Source organism: Photinus pyralis, unplaced genomic scaffold (assembly GCF_008802855.1).
Source record: "Photinus pyralis isolate 1611_PpyrPB1 unplaced genomic scaffold, Ppyr1.3 Ppyr1.4_LG6, whole genome shotgun sequence".
Taxonomy (NCBI): domain Eukaryota; kingdom Metazoa; phylum Arthropoda; class Insecta; order Coleoptera; family Lampyridae; genus Photinus; species Photinus pyralis.
Genome location: NW_022170663.1, coordinates 8,490,793 through 8,513,960, shown reverse-complemented (window position 1 = coordinate 8,513,960; position 23,168 = coordinate 8,490,793). Strand labels below are relative to the sequence as shown.

The 23,168-nt window shown below is 35.8% G+C and overlaps 3 protein-coding genes across 3 annotated transcripts in view; all 3 read left to right on the top strand.

The window, feature by feature from the left end:
• LOC116173244 (beta-2 adrenergic receptor-like) overlaps positions 1-23,168 on the top strand; it is a 97,105-nt gene that overhangs the window by 58,398 nt on the left and 15,539 nt on the right. The gene's annotated exons all lie outside the window — the stretch shown is intronic.
• LOC116173565 lies at positions 1,117-2,073 on the top strand. Its single transcript, XM_031491091.1, has one exon. The coding sequence runs from the start codon at positions 1,117-1,119 to the stop codon at positions 2,071-2,073; it is 957 nt and encodes a 318-aa protein (XP_031346951.1).
• On the top strand, positions 12,655-13,598 carry LOC116173257. The gene is made up of 2 exons (XM_031490615.1): positions 12,655-13,175; positions 13,226-13,598. Exons 1-2 carry the CDS (start codon positions 13,094-13,096, stop codon positions 13,531-13,533), a joined length of 390 nt encoding a protein of 129 aa, XP_031346475.1. The 5' UTR covers positions 12,655-13,093; the 3' UTR covers positions 13,534-13,598.

Below are 23,168 nucleotides of genomic sequence, written 5' to 3'. Positions count from 1 at the left end.
TTGTATGGTTTTTGCGATGCTTCTCAAAAGGCATATGGAGCGTGTATCTATATTAAGTCGATTTCCAATAACCAGTTAGTTACTAGCCATTTAATGTGCTCTAAATCTCGAATAGCCCCGGTAAAAACAATCACTATCCCCAGATTAGAATTATGTGCGGCACTACTCTTAGCTCGTCTGTTAAATAAAGTAACTCAGGCAATAAATATTGTATTTAGCCAAATATCGCTGTACACGGACTCGACCATAGTTTTAGCGTGGTTAAAAACAGAACCCTCTAAGTTAAAGACATTCGTGGCAAATCGAGTAACCAAAATCCAAGACAGTACATCTAATGCCGTGTGGAAACACGTTCCCACAAAAGAAAACCCCGCCGACATAATTTCCCGCGGTGCCCTCCCGAGCGAGTTAGCTGAACTCCATATGTGGTGGCATGGACCAACATTTTTACTACTTCCCGATTCTCAAGGTCCGAGTCAACCCGACGTTACACCATTAAAAGATATACCGGATTTAAAAGCGATCCAAATAACATGCCTTATTGCCAACACGATACCAAAGTTAGATATTTTCGATAATATATCATCCTTTAAACGTCTCTGTAATGTAATTGCGTATTGCAAAAGATTTGTATATAATGTCAAGAATAAAGAACAAAAACAATTAGGAAATTTAACGCTTTCAGAAATACGCCAGGCAGAATTAATAATAATTCGTACTTTACAAACTATTACATTTCCGAATGAAATTCAAAAATTGAAACGTAAAGAGAGTATCATGAGTAATAGCGCCATTTTGGCTTTGAGTCCCTTTCTCGACGAAAACGGATTGTTGCGGGTAGGGGGAAGGCTAGATAACGCAAATTTATCCTTTGATGCCAAACATCAAATTATATTACCGAAGCATCACTTAATTAGCTCACTAATTCGCGAAGAACATATACGCTTACTTCACGCAGGTCAATTAACCACGTTACATTCCCTTAGGCAAAAATATTGGCCAATTTCAGGCAAAGACCAAGTTAAAAAAGTTTTAAAAGAGTGTGTAAGGTGTTACAAAGTAAATCCCATCGCTTCCACTCAAATTATGGGTAACCTTCCGCTTGATCGCGTTACTATGGCAAGACCGTTCATCCATTGCGGAGTAGATTACGCGGGTCCTTTATCGTTAAAGGAAGGCAGAGGTCGTGGAAAAAGATTGGTTAAAGGGTACATATCATTATTCATTTGTTTAGCGACCAAGGCGGTCCACCTAGAATTAGTCGGAGACTTAACTACCGACTCATTCTTAGGAGCTGTGAAGCGGTTTGTTGCTCGGAGAGGTCACGTAACCGACTTTTATTCAGACAATGGCACGAATTTCGTTGGAGCGGATCGTGAGTTCCAAAGAGTTCTCCACTCTCAGGCTTTAAAAAATCAATTAAATACTGTTACACATAACATTAAATGGCATTTTATACCCCCTAGAGCGCCTCATCAAGGAGGTCTTTGGGAGGCAAGCATAAAACTCGTAAAACAAAATTTGAAAAAGGTTGTAGGAAGCGCCAACCTCACTTTTGAGGAGATGTATACGGTTCTGGCGGGAATCGAAGCGTGTGTAAATTCCCGTCCTATAACTCCACTGAGTAACGATCCCAACGACTTAAACGCCCTATCCCCTAGCCATTTCCTAATTGGAGATTTATTAGTTGCCCCAATCGAAGCAGATGTCACGCAATTAAGAATGAACACACTCTCCAGATGGCAACTAGTGGATCAGATTAGGCAGCATTACTGGCGGCGGTGGCAGCGTGAATACTTAAATAACCTACAACAACGAACCAAGTGGAAATCTCCCAAAAAGGATCTCGTCGTCGGAGACATGGTGTTGGTAAAAGAAGAGAACCTCCCACCTCTCCAATGGTCGTATGGACGCGTCGTAGAAGTTCACAGTGGCAATGACAAAAAGGTGCGCGTAGTTTCAATTAAAACAAAAGGTGGTGTGATAAAACGGGCAATCAACAAAGTGTGTGTTTTGCCTATACAGCAATCAGAGACTGTAACTACTGTTCCACCAAATCAACGCACAATGTAAATAAAATATAGACTTTTTAATCAGAAATTTACTTTAAGTATTCAGAACTGTACATATTTCTTCTTATGAACGTTATAATTAACAATTTATTCATTATTGCTTCTATGATGTATATTTTTATATTATGTATTCTTGTTATTATACTTATCGTTAGGAACCGTATTTTGTTCCAGGTTTATAGATGTAATACTTTATCAGTAGATATCAGTAGAATTGTTGAAATCATGAATGTTTCAACAGGGGGCTGAATGTTGCGTCCCAACAGGTTTCTCTGCCCTTGAAGCAGGGTAGTAGAGTAGTAGGGGAAAGTCAGGAGGACAGTGTAATTAGGCATAAGTTAGTTGTTATTTTACACTCGTAATGTAACATTCAAATTAAATATATCGTATGAGAAAACACTCGGCGGTTTTATTAATTAATAATTCAATCGCGCAACAAATGTAGTACCAAAAAAGTTAATATTAGTACATAGTACCACAGATTTAAATCTGTGATAGTACATTTGCGGAATTGCACATTCTTACTAGAGGAGAGTATTGTCCGTACATTGTTCTGTGGAAGGGAACATGGAATAATTGTATATTACGTAAAATTCTGGAGGGAACGTTTAAGCATATGTTTGACAATAGTATGGGCAATCTATATCAGAGTTAACTAATTTAAATAAAATGTACACATCTGCAAACTTCCTACGGGTACTTAAGGATTGTAAGTTCAAAATACGCTGTATTTCTTCATAAGAAAAATCGTTACTATGTATTGCTATCTTTAATTTAAATGCCGCATATCTAAGAACTTGTGTTGAATGGACTCAATTCTATGGATGTACTTATCAAAGTGTGGGGACCAAACAGGAGAGCAGTACTCAATATTGCTCCTTACTATCGAGCAGTACAACGACCTTATCGTCTGTATGTGTGTAAAATGGGCCGTAGTGCGCTTCAGGAAACCAAGTTTTTGTAGAGCTTTCGAAGTTAAGTTATTAATGTGCTGATGAAATCTTAGGGCCGGGTCAAGAGTAACACCGAGGTCAACAATTGTTGAAACAGAACACAAAGAGACATTCTCTATCATATAATTGAACAGATAGGGCCTAGAGATTCGATGAAAACGCATCACACAGCATTTAGAAAAGTTGAGGCACATATCATTGTTTTGGCACCACTGTAGGACTTCATTTAGAGAAGATTGGAGCGTTATGGCATCTGAAGCGGACCTTACAATTGAATACAACTTAAGGTCATCTGCAAATAGTAAAAATTTTGAATTTCTTCAACAACTAGAAATATCATTAATAAAAATATTAAACAATAGCGGGCCTACATGTGACCCTTGCGGAATTCCTGAAGTTATTGGTATTGCGTAGGAAGTAAATTGCTTTATTTTAACTATTTGCTGACGCCCTGACAGATAATTAGTAAACCAGTTTAACAGCGGATTTTTTATGCCATAACTTGATAATTTATTTAGTAAGAGTTGGTGATTAACTCTATCGAACGCCTTTGTAAAATCCGTGTATATTGCATCAACTTAGTGACCGTTCTCTAACGCTTTTAAATATATTGTTGGTAAACTAGCAAGTTTGTACATGTAGATCTGCCTTTCGTAAAACCATGTTGCTCTTCAGTTATAATATTGCTAAATAATGGGGTGATTTTATCAACTATAATATTTTCAAAGATTTTTGGAATTATATTTAAGATTGAAATTGGGCGATAGTTACGAATATTAGATTTGTCGCCTGATTTATGTATGGGTGTGACATAGCTTACTTTCCAGGTATCGGGAACGTAGCCGGTTGAAAGCGAATAATTAAAAAGTAGTGTTAGGGGAGGAGAGATAACAAATGCAGTTTCTTTAAGGAAAAGTGGGTTTTTCGTACTAATTTCAATTAAAAGTGGAGGATGATACGTGTCACATGTTAGTAATGGGTCAAGTGATGTTGAAACAGAACAATTTTGTGAATTGGTGAATACCAAATCCAACTTAGTTCCATACATGTTCGGGATGCCATTTACTTGATATAAGTTGAAATAACAACACGTCTCATTCAGTGCAGCTAATATGTCGAGGTCTATTTGACTTGTAGAAGACGTCTCTCCCCGAACCGCTAATTCTTCATTGATCCAATAGGAATCGGGCAAATTATAATCTCCAAATAAATAAAATGGCGTGTTCATATTACTGTCCATTGCTTCTTCAATTGCTTGACAGTGCTTGGTGTAATAGGAACTGTGGGAACGTGGAGGGATGTAGACCACACCAACTATATAAACGTGATTGTTACACTCAATCTGAAGGAATAACTGCTCAATACTTTTAACACTGATATTAATTATTTTACTGAACATAGTGTTTTTTACAGCAATTAGAACACCCCCACCACGTAATAAGTTGCTAGTTTCGCTACTGCGATCACACCTGTGGATAACATATTTATTGTTTAGTTCAAGTTCGTTGTTTAAAATACCGCTGTGCAACCACGTTTCGGTTAGTATAATAACGTCATAGTCGACACAAGAAGAGATAAGTGCATTATTAAAATGATTAATCTTAGTTCTGATACCACGCACGTTTTGGTAATACATGATTAAAGAGTTAATAATAATAATAATAATAATAATCCATTTATTGGACATACTTCCACCTCAATAATATATAATAACAAAACAAGAAAACAATTTAAAAAAAAAGAAGAAAAGGAGTGTCCAAAGGGACGAAGTTCAGTCTTGCCAAAATTAGGCGACTGTTCTACCACTTAATCTTAATCCAATATTAAAGTATATTTGCCTAGCAACTTTAAAGCACGTGTGTAGGCATTTTTTCGCACGCATTTGTGTGTTTAAAACGGAGATTGTGATTCAGGCATAATAAAAATGAAATTTTTGCAAATCTTTCAAAATTGTTGAACATCTCCCACGAAATTTCCACAGCTTATCCACACTCAATCGATAGGAGGAAGTGAACGTACGCGTCGTACCCTCAATGAGTCAGAATGTACATAAATGAGTTTACATTTTGTTACAATAAACACCAAGCAATGTCCGTTTGTTATGAGCAGGTGGAAAGATATTTTAAAGGTGTCGGCATTCGCAGGCAATGGTATTATATCCTCACTATAGGAGTTATAGGTGAATTCCGTCAGGGGCGGACTGGGTACTTAAGGGCCAGGTGGAATTGCATAGGTTACGGGCCGATAGAATGTGGCCTGTAGAATCCATAATTTCAAACAGTTCCAAGATTGGGCTACTAGTTCAAAAGTTACAGCCCTTTGAATTTTTTTTCGAAATTGGTTTCTAGCCTACAACTTTTGATTGAGAAGTCTGATCGAAAAAGTACGAATTGATTTGGATTCTACGCACCCAACTTAATAAGAAAAAGTGTTTTCCTGAGAATTTTTGGTGTAGTCGATTTTTGGTAAAAAAGGAAGGTAATACACTGCCTTTTTTTGAGCCCCGAAGAAAAAATTGTCTCTGATCGACCCGGAAAAAAAGTTTTCTTATAGAAAATTACCATACAGTTTTTTTTAAATTGCAGCTGATAATGAAAAGTAACAAAATATACAATCCACACGAGGTGCGTCGCCTATCATTGTATTTCAGCACTTTCATGCTACGACCAAAAATGATAAATTCATTGTAAAACACTTCAATTAAAACAGAATTTTTTAACAACCTAACATCAACCCCAATTAGAGAAACGTGTTAATAATTTATTAATAGTGCAAGAAACTAAATACAGCACATACTTATAAATTTCCAACGGGCCATTATGATCTACAGGCCAGGTGGCAACCGCCACCCGCCCCCCCGGATCAATCCGCCCCTGAATTCCGTCCAACAATACTTCGGAATTCCCAAATTATGAATCCAATCGCTAGAGATCAACATGTTGATGGCAATAAAACTTCCATACGTTATAATTCAAACTTCAGCTGTTTATTTAAACGATTTATCTTATTTTATATACCGTTTCAACAGTCAAATTCACGACCATAACACTAGACTCAAGGGCAATATTCGCATACGATTTCAGTCCCAATTTTTGTTTAATTGTCTCCCAGCTAATATGCAACCTTATTGTAAGTCTTCTACGTTCATATACAATGTGATTGTAACTATACGTCCGTTTTATTGTTTTATGTACCTATCTTTGTTGACGAGTGTAAGTGTATAAACACAACACACAATAAAATATTACTATTACTATTATAACTAGTATTTGCCCGAAAATCTTAACGGATCTCGAGTAGGCCCACTTTATAAAATGGGCGCCTATGATCAAGAAGATAGGTTACAATTGTCTCAAAGTCAAAAAAGAACCGGAGAGTACCTAGAGAAAGCGAAACGAAGTCGTAAATTATAGTGTAATGCCAGTTCATGCGAAATTCGATTAAAACCAGGTGATCCAGTATTGATTACAAATGAAAACCGTAGTAAATTAGATCCTTGGTCTATATAATCTATATACAGTAATTTCTTAATTTTTATATCCAGTTTCTGTAGTAAATAGATTCTTATGTAATTGCTTGTGGACTCCGATTGCCAAACGAATGCCCTTCGCAAGTTGTCATAGTGTGGGAATAAAATAAAATGTCCGGATATGTAAAATAATGTGTTCCTGCTCGAAAAACTGAAGGTACAATAAGCCTGAGGCTAAACTGAAACCAATTGTTGACTGTAGGTACATTATTGTACTTTCCCGCATAGGTGATTGTCACCTAAATCGATTAATTGTAATAAATGATTGAAACTGGGAGGTTCTTTAATTAATACCTTTACAGGTATTACAATGCTGTAAAAGGACGAGGACTTACTTATTTACCCTAAGGCTTATCATTATTGGAGTATGTAGGAATATGAGGTGGACCGAATTAATATTTAGTTAGGTAACAACTAAACACGTTGAGAGTAAAGTAGGTAAATTAAACTAAAGAACACAATAATGATGTATTTCTGTAAGTAACAATGTCTGTTTGTTTGAATGTATGTAATATTTGTGTGTGTGAGGGTGTACTGTGTTGGTGCTTTTTTTAATCACTCATCAACTGACAGGTGACCTTTCCCACACAGCCGCGATCAACAAATACTAAAGAGTAAAAATCCAGTAGATCCCTTGAACATGGGCAATTGATAGAGTGAACTGAAGTAAGTAAAAACCGCAATTGTGAAACCTTTGTTAAAAAAAGGTGACCCAAGTGATGTATGTAATTACAGACCAATCAGTCTGCTTTCTAGTTTTTCTACAAGTACTCGAATATCTAATTAATAATCAACTTATCAATTATTTAACAAAAAATAATATCATCAATGATTCTCAACATGGCTTTATCAGAGGCAGATCGACTGATACAGCTTTATGTCAATATATTGCAGAAGCGGTTTCTGCAATTGACAAGCGTCGTTTAACTGTTGGTTTATTTATTGACTTTTCGGCTGCTTTTGAAACTGTTGACCACAACAAATTAATTAGCAAAATGTTTCAATACGGCATTCGAGGTACTACTCTCAATTTGTTTGAATCATATCTTCGAGAACGCAATTCGTTGAATTGCCTCAGGGTCAGCGTGGACAAGCCCATTTTAACAGGAGTTCCTCAAGGCTCAATTCTCGGTCCGACGCTATTTATTCTTTACAGCAATGACCTGGTTTCGTATCTGAAAGAGGGCGATGATGGCGATTCTACATTTATTACATCATACGCCGATGACACAAATATATTAATTAAATCACGTTGTATAATGTCTTTGAAGTTGCAGATAAAGCTCACGCTAGACAAATTAAGCACATGGTGCAGCAACAATAATATCATACTTAACGCTGCCAAAACTACTGTGATTTCGTTTGGCTTAAAAAAATATGATTTAAATGAATTCACGTGCTGTAAGACAACCTTCGGCTTGGGCTTACTGTAAGTTCTGACTTGGGTTGGTTTGCTCACATTGACACTGTCTCCAAATCACTTAGAAACTGTTGCTATTCTTTAAGCGTTCTTAAGAAGCTATGCAACAAATCAACGTTACTGACTTTGTACCACGCCAACTTTCACTCTCATATGCGGTACAATATATGTACTTGGGGTGGCAGTACTCACGTTCAGCGCATACTTGTTCTGCAAACACGCGCTATTAGGATTATATGCTCTTTACCTTTCAATACGTCGTGCAGACCGGTTTTCAAAGAATTAAGGATATTAACGGTAATAGACACCTACATTCTGGAGATATGTTGTTTAGGGTTTAGAAAAAAATCGTTTTTTTTTCTGAACATGTTTACAACACTCGACATAAGATGTACTTAAACCCTGGCACACACAGATCATCGTTTCAAAAAAATTTATCGTTTCGAACGTGTAAAATTTTTAATGCACTACCGCCAAATATTAAGGCCATTAAAACCTACAAAAAATTTAGATTTGCATTAAAACAATTTCTAGTAGAAAAAGCGTACTATCACACCTAAATGAATACCTAAACATTTGAAACCTTTTAAAATATTTTAATGTGTTTTTAGCGCATTTCCACAAAAATAAAAAAAAAATGCGCTATTGTGGCCACTTTGTCCGTCCGTCCGTCCGTCCGTCCGTCCGCTAACTTTGCGACGGTACTAGTTTTTTATCTTAAGAGCTATTGTTCTACTTTTTTCGCTATTTGGTTCGTTATGGTGTCGAGTCTTGTACCAAGGAAGGAATTTTTTCTGTACCGCTTACAAAAAAAGTTATTGCAAAAAAAACAAAAAAACCGTTTTTTACATGTTCCATAATTTTACACTTTTGCCGTTTATTAACGATCCTAGAGATCATTTATAATTTTGCATTGCTATCTGTCGCCTGCCGGTTGGTCTCTCCGTCTGTTCCTTTGTCTGTCTGTCCATCTATCTGTCCGTGTGAACGATAACTTTGTTTAGAAATGTTCGATCGGTTTTACATCTCCGTTAGTTATGAACTGAATTGCATGAAATTCAATATGGGCATAGCTTTAGCCATATAATACGCAATGCCAAAAGTTGAATGGAATCGATTCAAAATTCACAGTGCCCTTTTCGCATCTCGACCATTTGTAAACCGAATTGCAAACTTTTTTACTTATAAAAGTATTTGAATGAAATTTGATACATAGGCACTTGGAATAAAGGAAAATCAAACGCCAATTTAAAAATTTGGTTTTGCGCATGCGCAGTGCCAACATTTTTATTTATGGAAGAATTTAAACGAAATTTGATTCATAGGCACTTCGAATAAAGGAAAATCAAACGCCAATTTCAAAATTTGGTTTTGCGCATGCGCAGTGCCAACTTTTTTATTTATGGAAGAATTTAAATGAAATGTGATACATAGGCACTTGAAATAAAGGAAAATCTAGCGCCAGTTTCAAAATTTTATTTTGCGCATGCGCCGTGCCAACTTTTTTATCTATGGAACTATTTAAGTGAAATTTGATACTTAGTCGCTTGGAACAAAGGAAAATCTAACATTAGTTTTAAAATTTAGGTTTGCGCATGCGCAGTTCCAACTTTCTTATTTGGAAAAGCATTGAAATGAAATTCTTCTCATAAACTGAAATTGAAGTAGCACGTCAACAATGGATTGCCCATGTGCAACGCTATCTTTTATATTTGTGGCCGGATTTTAACGATTTTAACAGAAGTTGCATCTTACAAATGGGAAATGAATGCAAGTGGAAATGCGCTTTATGTAAATCGTTTACGATTACTTTTTAACTTGTTTCCTATAGATTCAATCTCTTTAGTTTGGACCAAGTAGTTTTGATAGACCCATTCTTTAGCTTCAATTCAATAGATACGCCTTTTATTCTCTTTTAACAGCCGTATTGATAAGACTGCTTATAAATTTATAATAATCCCAGTGGGAAATGCACTTTAGCCTATAAGAACACCATTTTCTTCAAATTGTAGGTCAGGCAATTTGCTATTAAATAGCCTTTTGTTTCCATAGTTTAAGTAGTTTAGATATAAAAGAAAGAGTTTTCTACTTTATGTGTTGCATTCAATATGCTCAACCATGATGCATTATCAACAAGTGATTAGTAGTTATAGTGCTTTAGGAAAAAGGTCAGATCTAAATCGTTCGATTCGATTGAGCTAGGGTGGGCCGAAAAATCAAATTTTAAAATTTCGCTTGGGGATAGTTCGCAAAAGTAGCCTTTTATTATTACAATGAAAATGTTTATTAACTATTTTTTGATTGTCATTCATCTATTGCCCCCTACCGAAACTTAAAATTTTCAAAAAAAAAAGAAAATCCAATTTGGAATTTCGGTTTGAAATAGAGCGCAATAGATGCCATGTGTTATAGTAACAAAAATGTTTATTTGTCGTTTTTTTTATTACATTGAGTCTTCTGCCCCCTACCGACAATCAAGTTATAAAAAAAAATTGAGAATCAAATTTTTCATTCTGTTTATTATTTTTTTTTATTATCTTACACTACACTTTTAAACTATTAACTAACAAACAAATGAAGAAATCGGTCCCGTAATAAAATGTAAAACGGATAAACTTATTGTAAGAAGTCTTTTTTGCTCTCAAATTGGGGCATTAGTCTACGACCTTGCTTTTATAAACCCATCTCTTCTTTGGAAACCAACAACTGATAAGGTAGCGTCCGTTACTAATTTTATGCATCTTTCCACTGCTTGAGAATGACAGGGATAGGATTTAAGATCAATATTAACGAAAGTATACGGGATTTCAGTTAAAATATTTTGCCACCCACTTCTAAATTTTGAAGTAGTGGCGGTGAAGTGATTTCATTATTATGCCAGTCGATTAAGTTAGTGTACTCATCTTCCTCAAAATTTAGTTTCGGTAGTATGAAAAGACGAATTTTTCTTGAATTTTCCCTTCTCTTAGCGTTTAAAATCCGTCGTGGCAAGTTCTTTGATATGGGGACGAGGGTCACTTAGCATACATACTAACAAATTCTCTGGGTGTGCGAAATATGCATTGCGTTGGATAACTGGATCAATAATTCTTTTCAAATCGTCTCTCAAATATCGACTTAGGTTAATGGTTTGCCAAACATGCTTTGCCCCATTTGAACATGATGTATTCAATTTAATTAAAAACCACATCGGAGCATAAACTTTCAGAACAAAATTTGTCAATTCTTTTAAATTTGAGCTGGATTCTTCCGTCGAAATATAGAGACGCAATAATATGCGGTTTGCCAAAGTAAGCCAGCGGGAATGGCTCAGTTTACTTGGACTTAGGTTCGCTAGCTGGTCAAAGCATTGACCAGACGATATTGCAGAGCAAATCTTATACAAATATCTTTGATCCGTACTTAGGTCGTTAAAATCTACTTCCACTAATTCACAGTCCATAGGTTCTCGTATTGAACAACTGGCAAACTTTCACATTTAACTAAATTCATACCCAATACACCTGAAAATGCATTAGGACCGGTTGTTCCGCCCTCAAGTGCCTGAAACAGATGTCTCAATGGTAGCTCATTGGCGTAAAGTTGACAGATAAATCGCTGTGAAGGACGTCCTAACGTTGATTCAAGTTGAGTGATAACTCCATTCTTTGATCCCGTGTTGACTACAGTGCCATCACACCCCACTGCTAATAATCCAGTCCAATCAAAGTCATCTTCTTGTAAAAAAAAACTATCCTTCGAAACAGGTCCTTTGCTGATCCCGACGAAGGTATTGTATGACCCAGAAAAACTGAACCTGGTTCTTGAATCAAAGAAATATGTTCTTCAACTATCGAGCTTCTATGGGATCTGCCATCTATTTCGGACTGGATTCAGGTGGGTATATATTAGAATGTAGTTCTATTCGCTATTAAAGCCAAAATTTGATAATAAAACATTTCACGAATAAATGACCCATTTATAAAAAAATAAATGGCATTAAACTAGAAAATTGCAAAATTACTCAACTTTCAGGGGCTAGTAGGGGGCACAAGACGTAATAAATTTTAAAAAATGTAAATGAATATTTTCACCAAAATCACAAAAGGAAACTTTTGGGTGCTATTCCAATTCGAAATTCCCAATTTATATTTTTTATTTTTTTTTTTTATTTTAAATCGCGGTAGGGGGCACAGTACGCATTACAATGAAAAAACTATTAATAAACATTTTCATTGGAAATAGAAAAGGCAACTTTTGCGAACTATTCCAAAACGAAATTTCCAAATTTTTGAAAAAAAACCGTTTTTCGGCCCACCCTAAGCTATAGTCACTGCAACCCACATTTTGATAAAGTACCTACCTCATCAGTTTAAATATTGTAACTAGCTAACTACCCTATATATGGCGAACCTTGACGTCAACTACACGTGTGTTTGAACTATAATAACAGCGTATAAAAGAGTTGGTAAGTATGTGTTGATTCTTGCGTAATAAAGCAAATTTCGGTTTTTGTTCATATTTGAGTGTAGCAATAATTCGTATTTTTTCAAGAAGATATTACGATAAATCAGTGTAATAAATTACAACTGGGCACTCAAGGTAAAGAAGATTACTGTATTTATTTCTCCGTTGCGAAATAAAGGTAAAGCAACTGGAAACCAGCTAAACAAGCATAAATACCTACCCTTGCATATTTGGTTAGCTTATTTCGTACAATACTAAGTTTGTTCACAGAGATAACATGAGATAATTTTGAGAAATGTGAAGATTACCCAAGTCGCGTCGCCAAGGCATCTGTGAGGACGGTGATCTTTATCATTACCATAACCGAGACATATTACTAAGGGCATGGATGCGTTAATGGGGATAAATTTTGACATATTTTCGGGATTTCTCGTATAGTCAAAAGCCTCGAGCGTAAAACGGCTGATGTTGCGAATCAGAATTGGCACTTCCGACCTTGGCGGTTAAGTCCTCAATGTGGCAAAAAGTAGGGGTTCTAAAAGATTTAGGTACACGTATGTGTAACATGTAGAAGGGGACCCACAAATTAAGTAATAAATAATACATGTCCACGATAACACTAGCACGTATATAACCACCGATCTGTAATTCCGAGAACAAGTCTGGGTCCAAAATGAAATTATTCTTAGCACAGTTATTGTTCACCTGCCTGCTTTTTGGCGCGATGGGACGTGCTGAAGTAAATTATAACTTAGGTAATCTATGATTTAGGTATGAAAAAGAGAGAAAAATCATTTTCTTTCAGAATTGAGGCAGTCCACTAATATTACGAAACCAGTGGAGTGTTTAATCAAAACTATAAATGATTTCCTAATCAAACCACTGCAGGCGGTTACATCATCAGTGGTAAATATCTTCGCAGGTATCGCAGCAGTTGCGCAGGGTGTCACCAAATGTTTGAACCACTTAATATCGTTTGACGGCGAAGCCTTCACCAAGTGCGTCACTGAAGCCCTCCGAAACTCTCGGGAAAAATTCCCACTCGAAGACGTCATTGGCATCATCAAGAACAACACGTTCGTTGCTGATTTGAAAGCATGTGTTCAACAGTAAATACTTATACAACTAACGTCCTCTCAATCTCCTCAATCGAGTAAATCGCTGTACTGAAACATTAAGATTGGTTTTTCTTGTAATTATTATGTAGTTGCAAATCTTAATGGAGAGAAACGTAGTTTAACTTTCGTGCAATTTCGCGTTTCGCTTCATTAATTTGTTTATTGCGAATTTGTTGCACGTTTCTAGAGGTCGTAGTCCATGTGCCAGGACAAGGTTATGGAGGAGCAATTTCGACGCTTTGAGGAGTGGAAAAGAAAACAACTTAATGTCTCTGTATTATGTACTACGTCAAACGTGCTTTAAATGCGTTTTATCGATTCGATTCCACAATTTTAAATTGAAATAAATACATTTAGCGTAGGTACTTCACAGCGCACCATTCGGAAGTTGGTGAGTTTATACAATCATTATCATTAGTTCACTATCAAAAATCATTAAGAAGTAGCCAATAGAAACAAAGGTTTATTGCGCGTTGCTAACCAACGAAAACATTTTGAGCTTAGTGAACTAATGATAATGATTGTATAAACCCACCATATTTGCCAAATATTTTAATAGTTGTGCTTCTATTCGGGGCACAGACAAATTCAATAAATGAAAGATAATGAAGATCCGTTCAGCCGTACCCGATTCTAATTTAATGCACCATGATTCACATAAAAACGCAAGCACTAGACGTCGTCCAGTATAAAAACAGTCACGTCAATCATCGGAGGTAGCCGCCCACTGCAAACCTGGTCGCCTATGAGGTGTACACAAATTATGCTATTATATTTTGATCTCTATCTAGCCCATGCGAAGAAAAAGACATAAGCTTTGCAGTGGGCGTTTACCTGCATGATCGACGTGACTGTGACATACCAGAAGAAGTAGAAGTGCCTTGGGAGTTTTTTAAACCTATAATTGAAGAAAGTTATTATTCGAAAGTGATACCCCCGACTAGTCTTCAATCACACAAGTGGAACAGTGTGACGTGTATACCAAAAGGATGGTACCTAGAGGATAAACATTGAAAAGCTATTGAACTCTGCAGAGGAGGTTGGGTCCGTCTCGAGTGTCAGTCAAGTAGGTTTGAGGATGACTCCAGGTAAAAGAAAATTTAAATTTCCACTTATTCAGTTTAAACCGAACGAGTATAACATAAAAAATTTGTTACCTTTCTGGGCTCAATTTCGAAAAATTCATACAAATACTGCCATAGACAATTGCGATTTTTAGTTCAAGCTACCATTGCGGGTAGTCGAGCGCGGCAAATAGTTGATAGTTTTTCTGTGCTTGGCGAGAACTATAACAAAATTCTCGACTGTGTCACTGCTAGATATGGCCGCAAAGACTTGCCAATGAAGGTTTATGCTAACTGTATGATATGATTGAGACCCAGTTAATAGGTACTTTTAGGCCTTACATCATACATACAAATATGCGGCACTCTTGTTTCCTTACTTGCCCCAAGACTTACTATTTGGCAAAGATCTAACTTTAATTCTAGTGGTGCGAGTAATACAAAAGCGAGGCCAGTGATGCTGAAGATTGAGTTTCTTAAGTGCTGAAGTAGAAAATGACCAACGTACTGATTTTTTTAAAGGAAATTGCTAAAAAGCACACACAAACGTCACCTAATTCTAGATCTAATTTTAGTAAATCAATTTAGTAAATTCCACTAGTGTCAATAATACCAAATCGTGTATTCTTTGTACCAGGTTGCAACGCAGAAAGTGATACATGGAGAAACGACAGTTGCGGTAACAGCAAAAAGAGCATGTTTTAAGTGCCTCAAGGTAGGACACCAGTCTAAACTCTGCCGTGCGCTATGATGTTGCGTTGTTTGTGGTAATTCTTATATGACTGCAATGTGTCGAAATGTAATAGGGACCAGGCCATTGGTAAGACAAGAAAATAGTCAGCAGGACTCTACAGAATATGCTAAGAAAGATACAACAGCCAGTCAAATAGGTTTTCAAACAATGGCACTGGATCAGCAAAGTCATGCATTCTGATACCTTATTTCAAACCCAAAGAGACGCAACAAATTGTTTATTGTTTATTTGGTGAGTCAGAAGTAGCACCTTCGCATCTATGCTATGATGTTAACATTTTTAATTAAAATTACACCTGTACCATCGAGGTTTCTGATCAGTCAAGAATTTGTGGTGACGTTAAGAGTATTTTTTATGGTCCTTAGACATGAAATCAAGAGTTAAATGCATTGAATATAAATATTTCAGATTACAATACACAAAGATCCATTGAAGTTTCAATTGGGGTAAACGCAGCAGCGCCACTATTTGCTAGCAAATGTCAACTGTGGTCTTATGGCCTCTGAAACTCATGTGGGTTGGACACTTGAAGTGAAAGTTCCTGAACAAGAAACGATATACAGTGATATTCATGTAGAAGTAGAGATAGGCATTTCCTATGTCTACTTTCAAATGATAAAAATAACTATTGAAAGACGCCTAATTTTATGCAACCAAAACAACTTCTTGAAACAAATAAAGATCTGGCTGTCACATTAATTATTAATTTGAATATTGTTACTTTGGATTCACAGAAAATAAATCTTTAAGCTCCTTTAACCGGCACAATTGAAAATATCAACTTTTTCTTTAGTTGAATACATGGTACACGAACGAAAATTAACATACGGAAGTCAAAGCGATAATATTCAAATTAATTAATATGACAGGCAGATCTTCATTAGTTGTAGGTAGTTATTTTGGTTGCATAAAGTTAGGCGTCCTTTAGAAGCTTTTTATCATGTAAAAATAGACATAGGAAATCCCTATGTCTACTTCTACATGATTATCACTGTATGTATTAGGTATAGAGAACCCCTTTAACCGTAGATCAAAAGGTGAAGTTGCTACCACCCTGGTTAGAAGAACACCCTCCATTACGTACCTACAAATTATACAATTGCTAAGAGAAAGCTCGGAACGAGGAGACAAAAATTGGAAAAGCAGAATTTAAAAGCTAAAATCATTTCAAAAATTGAACGGTGTTCGAAAAACAAAGGACTTTTTTACCGCCGCCGCAACCCGTGATAAAGGAAGGTTCAACGACTGCCGTTAGACCAGTTCTTTACACATCCTGCAAGGAAAAGAACGAACCTTCACTAACATGTGCTTAGAGAAGGGTTTGAATTTAACTAAAGTTATTCCTGCGTTGTTCCTGAAATTTAGGTAAAATAGGATAGGAGTCGTTTCCGACATAAAGAAAGCATTTTTTACAGATCTGCGTAGATGAAAAGGACACTGAATTTTTGAAATTTCCATGGATTGATGAAAATGACCGATAGGTAGTAGAGTGGTTTTTGACTTAATAAATTGTAGCCCATTATTGCTAGGGGCAACCATAGAGCACCACCTGTAAAAATGTTTGAAAACTGTAAAAGACGGTTTTGTTATAGAGAAAACGCTATAAGGATATAGGAGAAAATAGCGTAGCTCTTGAACACTTACGCGGTACCGAAATCCAGATGTTTTGACATTAAACCCAAATTCGATAAAGACAAGTACCCGAAAGACAAGTAACAAAAAGAAATTTATGGCGCAAAAGATTTTTGACCCCATGAGATACAGTTCTCCGGAAACTACAAGATTATGGAAGAGACAGATGTCATGAAATGTCGAAATAGAAGACGAGGCAGCAGAAAAGTTTATAGCTTGGGTACACGATTTGTGAAACCTTTTGAAAATTGGGATTCCCTCTTATACAGGATTGAAGGATTACATCAAAGAAATACCCTTACATATATTCGCTGATGCTTCTAAAGATGCCTGTACTCAGTTGTGTTTTACCGTATAGCACAAGGAAAAGAGGTAGGTATATGTTCATTTGTTGGCAGCTAAAGCTAGGGCTGTACACATCGGAAGAAAGAAAATAGCAATTCCTCGCCTAGAATTGCTGGCTGCCACTATTTGAGCTAGACGACCTCAAGACTTTAACGCTTTAAGTTATTTTTTGTTGTTTGTATTTTTTAATTATTTGTTTTCTAAATGAATTTTCATGTTATTTATGTAATATTGTTCTATATGTTCCATGTATTTTATGTTTATGTGTTATACGATTTTCGGACGAGTGTAAGCATTTCTTCAATGTATCCTAACACTATAAATTACTTACTTACTTACTTACTTTTTGCGCGATCGGTCATTTCTGACTATTTACCATGTGTGTTTCCATGACAGTAAGTGGAATTTACCAGTTGCTATGATTACGACGACGCCAAAATTACTTACCGATCTAAAAACAGAACAGCAAAAATACTTACCGACGCCTTTTTAAAAACAATCAGTTCAATGTTAACAGTCTTACATTACATTTAATCTTTAATTATTGTTACATTAAACTTACAATTTGTGCTGATGTTTCCTATAGAAAGAACACGTTCTTCATTTAAACCTGAAGCAATAGAGATCAATGTGTTTGAAGATGTGCTTTCGTTTTTCTTAATACATTCCAATTACAATTTTGTTCTGTAAAATCTTCAACATACCATTCGGCCACCGGCGAATACCTCGCTCATAAAGTCATAACGGAAGTGCAAAGCTAGCAAACTACATCAGACACATGCACAAGAAATTATTAATTTCAGTTTTGACAAATAAACTGGTTACCTAGTGATGTACACCATACCACTTCGATCATTTCAATTTATTCTGCTCGTTAATTTCTTAGTGCATATTTATATTGGTTGCATAATTTTAATTTCGATCGCGCAAAAAATGTTATAAGCACGTCGAACGTTAAGGGTTACCGTTCTCAGACAATAATTGGAGTCGTCGCTCCGCTCCTCCTCCAAACAATTGTCTTCGAACGGTAAAAATCCCTTACCGTTCTCCATACTTAATATACTATACTTTACACATAGGTAATAGAAAACTTAAGTCAGAAACATGAATCCTTTTTTGAAGTGATTCTTCCACTGTAATATCTTGGATGCAGCGAAATGAAGAGTGCGATGACTTTTCTAAACGTGAAGGCCTATAGGTCGTGTTGTGGACTGGGAAAAGACGGTAAATTCGACAAGTTACGGTACGTACTTATAATGGAGAGTTATTGCGTCTGGTACAGCGTTTATATCGTTTGGAATGCGTAAATGAACCTATTGAGACAATTTACAGGAGTCCTGAGGCAGGGGAAGATGTTAACAATTTGCATGTTTCGGCTACGGCACCACAATCAGAGAGGGTAGAAGATTCGGGTGGTGAGAGTAAAGTGACCGTACAGTAGAATCCGCCGAAAGTACAGACCATCTGGGTGGTCGTAAAATAAAGTGCCCTGTTAAACTTTTATAGGTTTATGATTTAGATAGTTAATTTTCATCTCTGTAACAAGTATTTTCTAATTGGATATGTGAGAAAACAGAAACTATTTTCTCAGGTGCGAGGATGTTAATGTGAGCGTGCTTTGAGAAATAGTTATTTATTTTACAAGGGATAAAAGTATTACCACAGATTTAAATTATTTAAATCTGTGGTATTACGTTTTAGCTCGAGGTTGTGTTTAGACAAAAAACCGAGAGCTAAAATCTAACATTTTTCCCGTGTATAATACTATTTTTTTCTGTGACGGGAAAACGATATATTAAAGTCGTATCGATTTATAGATATCTGAAGTTTTAAACTGCGGATAGGTATTTGATAATTGTATAAATTTTCCTTGTAAAACTGGTAGTTTTTCAAACTGTATTTGAAAGATGCTTCCTATTCAGCCACGACAGCAGCCTTTCATTTTCTTTATAATAGACTTTTGCATTTGGATTTTGCAGGTACAAACTTTTTCTGATTCTGCAAGCCACTGAATGGACGGTATATTATCTTCTTCAACCGAAGTCATTGCAGGTATAATATCATAAGAAACGCGTGTATAATTGGTCTTTAAACTAATTGATTATAAAATACGCTTATTTCTTAATATACCTACTATTATGACTGGTAAATAAACGCCGTTGTATTTGATATCAATTAAGTAAAATCTCCCTGTAGGACAGGTAGTTTTTTGGGGATCTAACAATAGTTAATTTTAGGACGAGTCGATTTACACTTAATTTTAACACGTTAATTGTTAGCTTATCGCTGATTTTAATTGGCGCTCCACTACCTTTACGTATATTCGCTATTCATACTTCCGAATTCACAAATTGGTCCAACCGCTCAAATTTCACGCAGCCTACCGCACTTCTCTTTCAAGAGAGCTCGACTTCGAATTCATATTTCCGCAGCTCCTTCACTTAATACAAATGGGCTCTCTTATATAGCTCACATTCCAATATTAAAAAATGACTCAAAAGAACTCGTATTTTAAGAAGGTGTTAATTTCAACTGAGTTTATTACAGGGTTTTTTAACACGAACGCAATTGAAACATCCGTTATCAAAACTAAATTTAATAAGAACAATTAAATATGAATCGTACAACATTAAATATTTTTAACAAGAACAACGATAATTCCAATCAGGAGGTCAGCTCTTGGGCACACAGGAGAAAGTAGGTAGTTAACAACAGTAAAACCTGACCCGATCCATAAAAAAGACAGGAAGACCGCCGAAACGCACCAAAATCCTTCACAGACACTTTAGAGGTTGCTTAGAGATTCATCATAAATTCTTTAGAAATCTCTTCCAGATTAAATATTCTCCAAAAATTAGGGAGGTAGTCTTTGTTCCTTCTATAATAAATATCAATGTTTATCAAAGTACGTTAAATGTTAGATTTCACTCTCATCCTAATACGTTTCATTTAAAGTTTCTTGTTTTCATTCATGAGTGATTCATGAAACAATTCAAAAATTCAAATACTAATAAAAGGGAAGTCTTGAAAGTGTTATAGTATAGATAATAGGCAAAGGAAAGGTAAATTATTTAATACCAAAAATCAGGAAAAGTACGACAGTGGGGAAAAACTGCAAAAAAAAAGGAAAGCGTGGTGAAGATTCAAGATCAAAGTTACATGTAAAGGTCCCTTTTTCTAAATCTGTGATGATGGCAAGAGCGATTGGTATTGAGGTACCTACTATTTTATAGATCTTTAACTGGAAATTAAAAATAATGTTTATAGGTACTATACATGAATAATAAACAATAAATCAAGACCGACTATGTGGTTGAGTGGAAAAGCGTTAGGCTACATAGTCGGAGGTAGAGTGTTCAAACCTGGACTGAGGTAAGAATTTTTTCATCTGTGGGAGAGATGGAAATTCCTTAGATCAGTTTAGAGCATTCTGCCGGCTACTTCGAATTAGGTTGTTCTGCAACTTTCCTAATTCGTAAGGTAAATACCGGAGTAGTACTCCGTAATTGGGCGCAAGCCTGTTGACGCCTCAGAACAAAAGGGATAATAAATAAATAAATGAAGCTATTGCCTTCAATCCAGAACAATGATTTCTAAAAAATTAATTGATATAAAGTCGGTACTTAAACACAATAATCATTAAAAATGTTTGAGAAAATTCAGTGGCCATAAACGGATGGATACCTACCGATAGATGGACAAGATACTCGAATTTCAACAATTGGAGAGGATAAAATGGTAAAATATAAATGAAAATGAATAAAATATTTTAGATAAAATAATAACTACCTACTTATTATACAAGACAACGAGCGACAAACACAGACGGACAGACGTAAAGTCCAAATGACTAAAATTTAGTCACTTATTGCCTACCTATTAGTGAAACCAGAATTGGAAAATTCTAAACCGTTCGCGAGTTATCATGTACAGAAAAGGCCCAAAAGTATAGAGAAAGTCCAAAATCATGAATTAGCAAGTACATTTTCGGAAATTTTGCTTTAGAATATTTACAATTATGTACATGGTATGAAATAAAAACTGCGAGTAAGAGTAGGCAATTGTGTATATCTAATCCGATAAGACGTCAATCCACGTTGGATCGGTTGTAGGACAATTCGCACCCGGACATTTCGCACCAAGGAAAATTCGCACCAAAGATATTTCGCACCCGGACATTTTGCTCCCGGACATTTCGCACCAGGACAATTCGCACCCGGACATTTCGCACCAAGGAAAATTCACACCAAAGATATTTTGCACCCGGACATTTCGCTCCCGGACAATTCGCACCGGAATAATTCGCACCAGAATTTCGCTCCCCTGAGAGGGTATTTGGTGTACGGTTGACTTTTAACATAGAAAGTCGGCTGTGAAGTATTAAATTAACTCAGAGCTTGAAATCTCCAATATTACTCACCAATATCACGTTTTATTACTTTGTGCATGTAATAGACGTATACCTACATTTAAAATTTGGATACTTTCAATATTAAGGTATAATTTGGAATCGTGACGTCCATTTTGTGTTCAAACTCTAAATGGGATAATTTATTAATATTGAATAAAAGTTTTCTAAACCGTTCCCATATAATTTAATAAAGCGAAGTGATACACTACATGTTTCGACCAACGGTCATCTTCAGGTGATCTACAAGATGGTAGAGATCATTGAGGAGAGACTATAGCTATAAAACTTACAATAGATGGAAAACAATTAAAAACCCAAAAGGGCAGTAAAACTGGAAAGCCCAACGACCATATCCGTGGTTGGTTCCGAGTAAAATTGAAATTTGAAGAGGTTGATAAACTAAATTTTTTGCAAGGGAGGGCCGAACCTAAAAACTAACATTAGACGACGGTATAAGCAACGATGAAACTTACGTATAAAAAAGTCAAAAGGTCAAAAGACGATATCCTAACTAATAAAATACCCAATTAAGGGCTTTGAAACTGGAAACCATCTGCACTTCCAAAATCAGTGCTCGGTTTAGCTAATCTTACCTTGTCATCGTTGACCCAGATCCTGGCATTGCATGTTAAACTAAGAGCCGATGGATCCTTCTTTGCTCTTTTCGCTCGACACAGCCATGATGAGCAGTTTTGAAGTTTAAGGTTCTTAGCAAAGAGGTACATGTATCCTTTTTAGATTATGTATCTCTTTCCCCTTTTCGTTGTACCGAACTCCATTGTTACGCGCCCGTATAGTTTGCACCGCCTAAATCTCATATCCATTATCAACTTTTTGTAACAAATCAAATTTCAACATTTAGCGTCAGGGACAAGTCCATTTATGATGATATTTTCCTTGATTTTGGCATTTTAATGTGGCACTTTAGTATTTATGAGGCACGAATTCATACGTACAATCCTATGTAGGTACCTTTTTAAATGGAATGGACCATATCAAAGCAGTAAAGATATTAGGTCACTTTAATAGCACCCATATCACTCAAAATCTGGAATTTAGTACTTATTTTATTGTAATCTCCGTATTAAACATGAGAACACTTGCTAAAGGTAGGTACCATGAATGAAAATTTATTTTTAAAAAAAACAAAAAAAAAGGTAAAAAGACACTCATCCGTGATGTAAATTGTCCATGCACTCATGTTCACAAGTAGACGGATGCTGCTAAACGCTGGTATCGGTCTATCAGCAAAACTGTCACCTGACATTTCTTAAACCTATTTACCCAGTTTTATTGTACCAATTCACAATCAAGGTTTTTTTCATTTGGAAACCTTTTAGCACGTACAAATAATATTGCAATAGGAATATAAAAGTCTAAATAAAATTTTAACAATTATTATTTGTTAATAGCTGCAAGTTAAG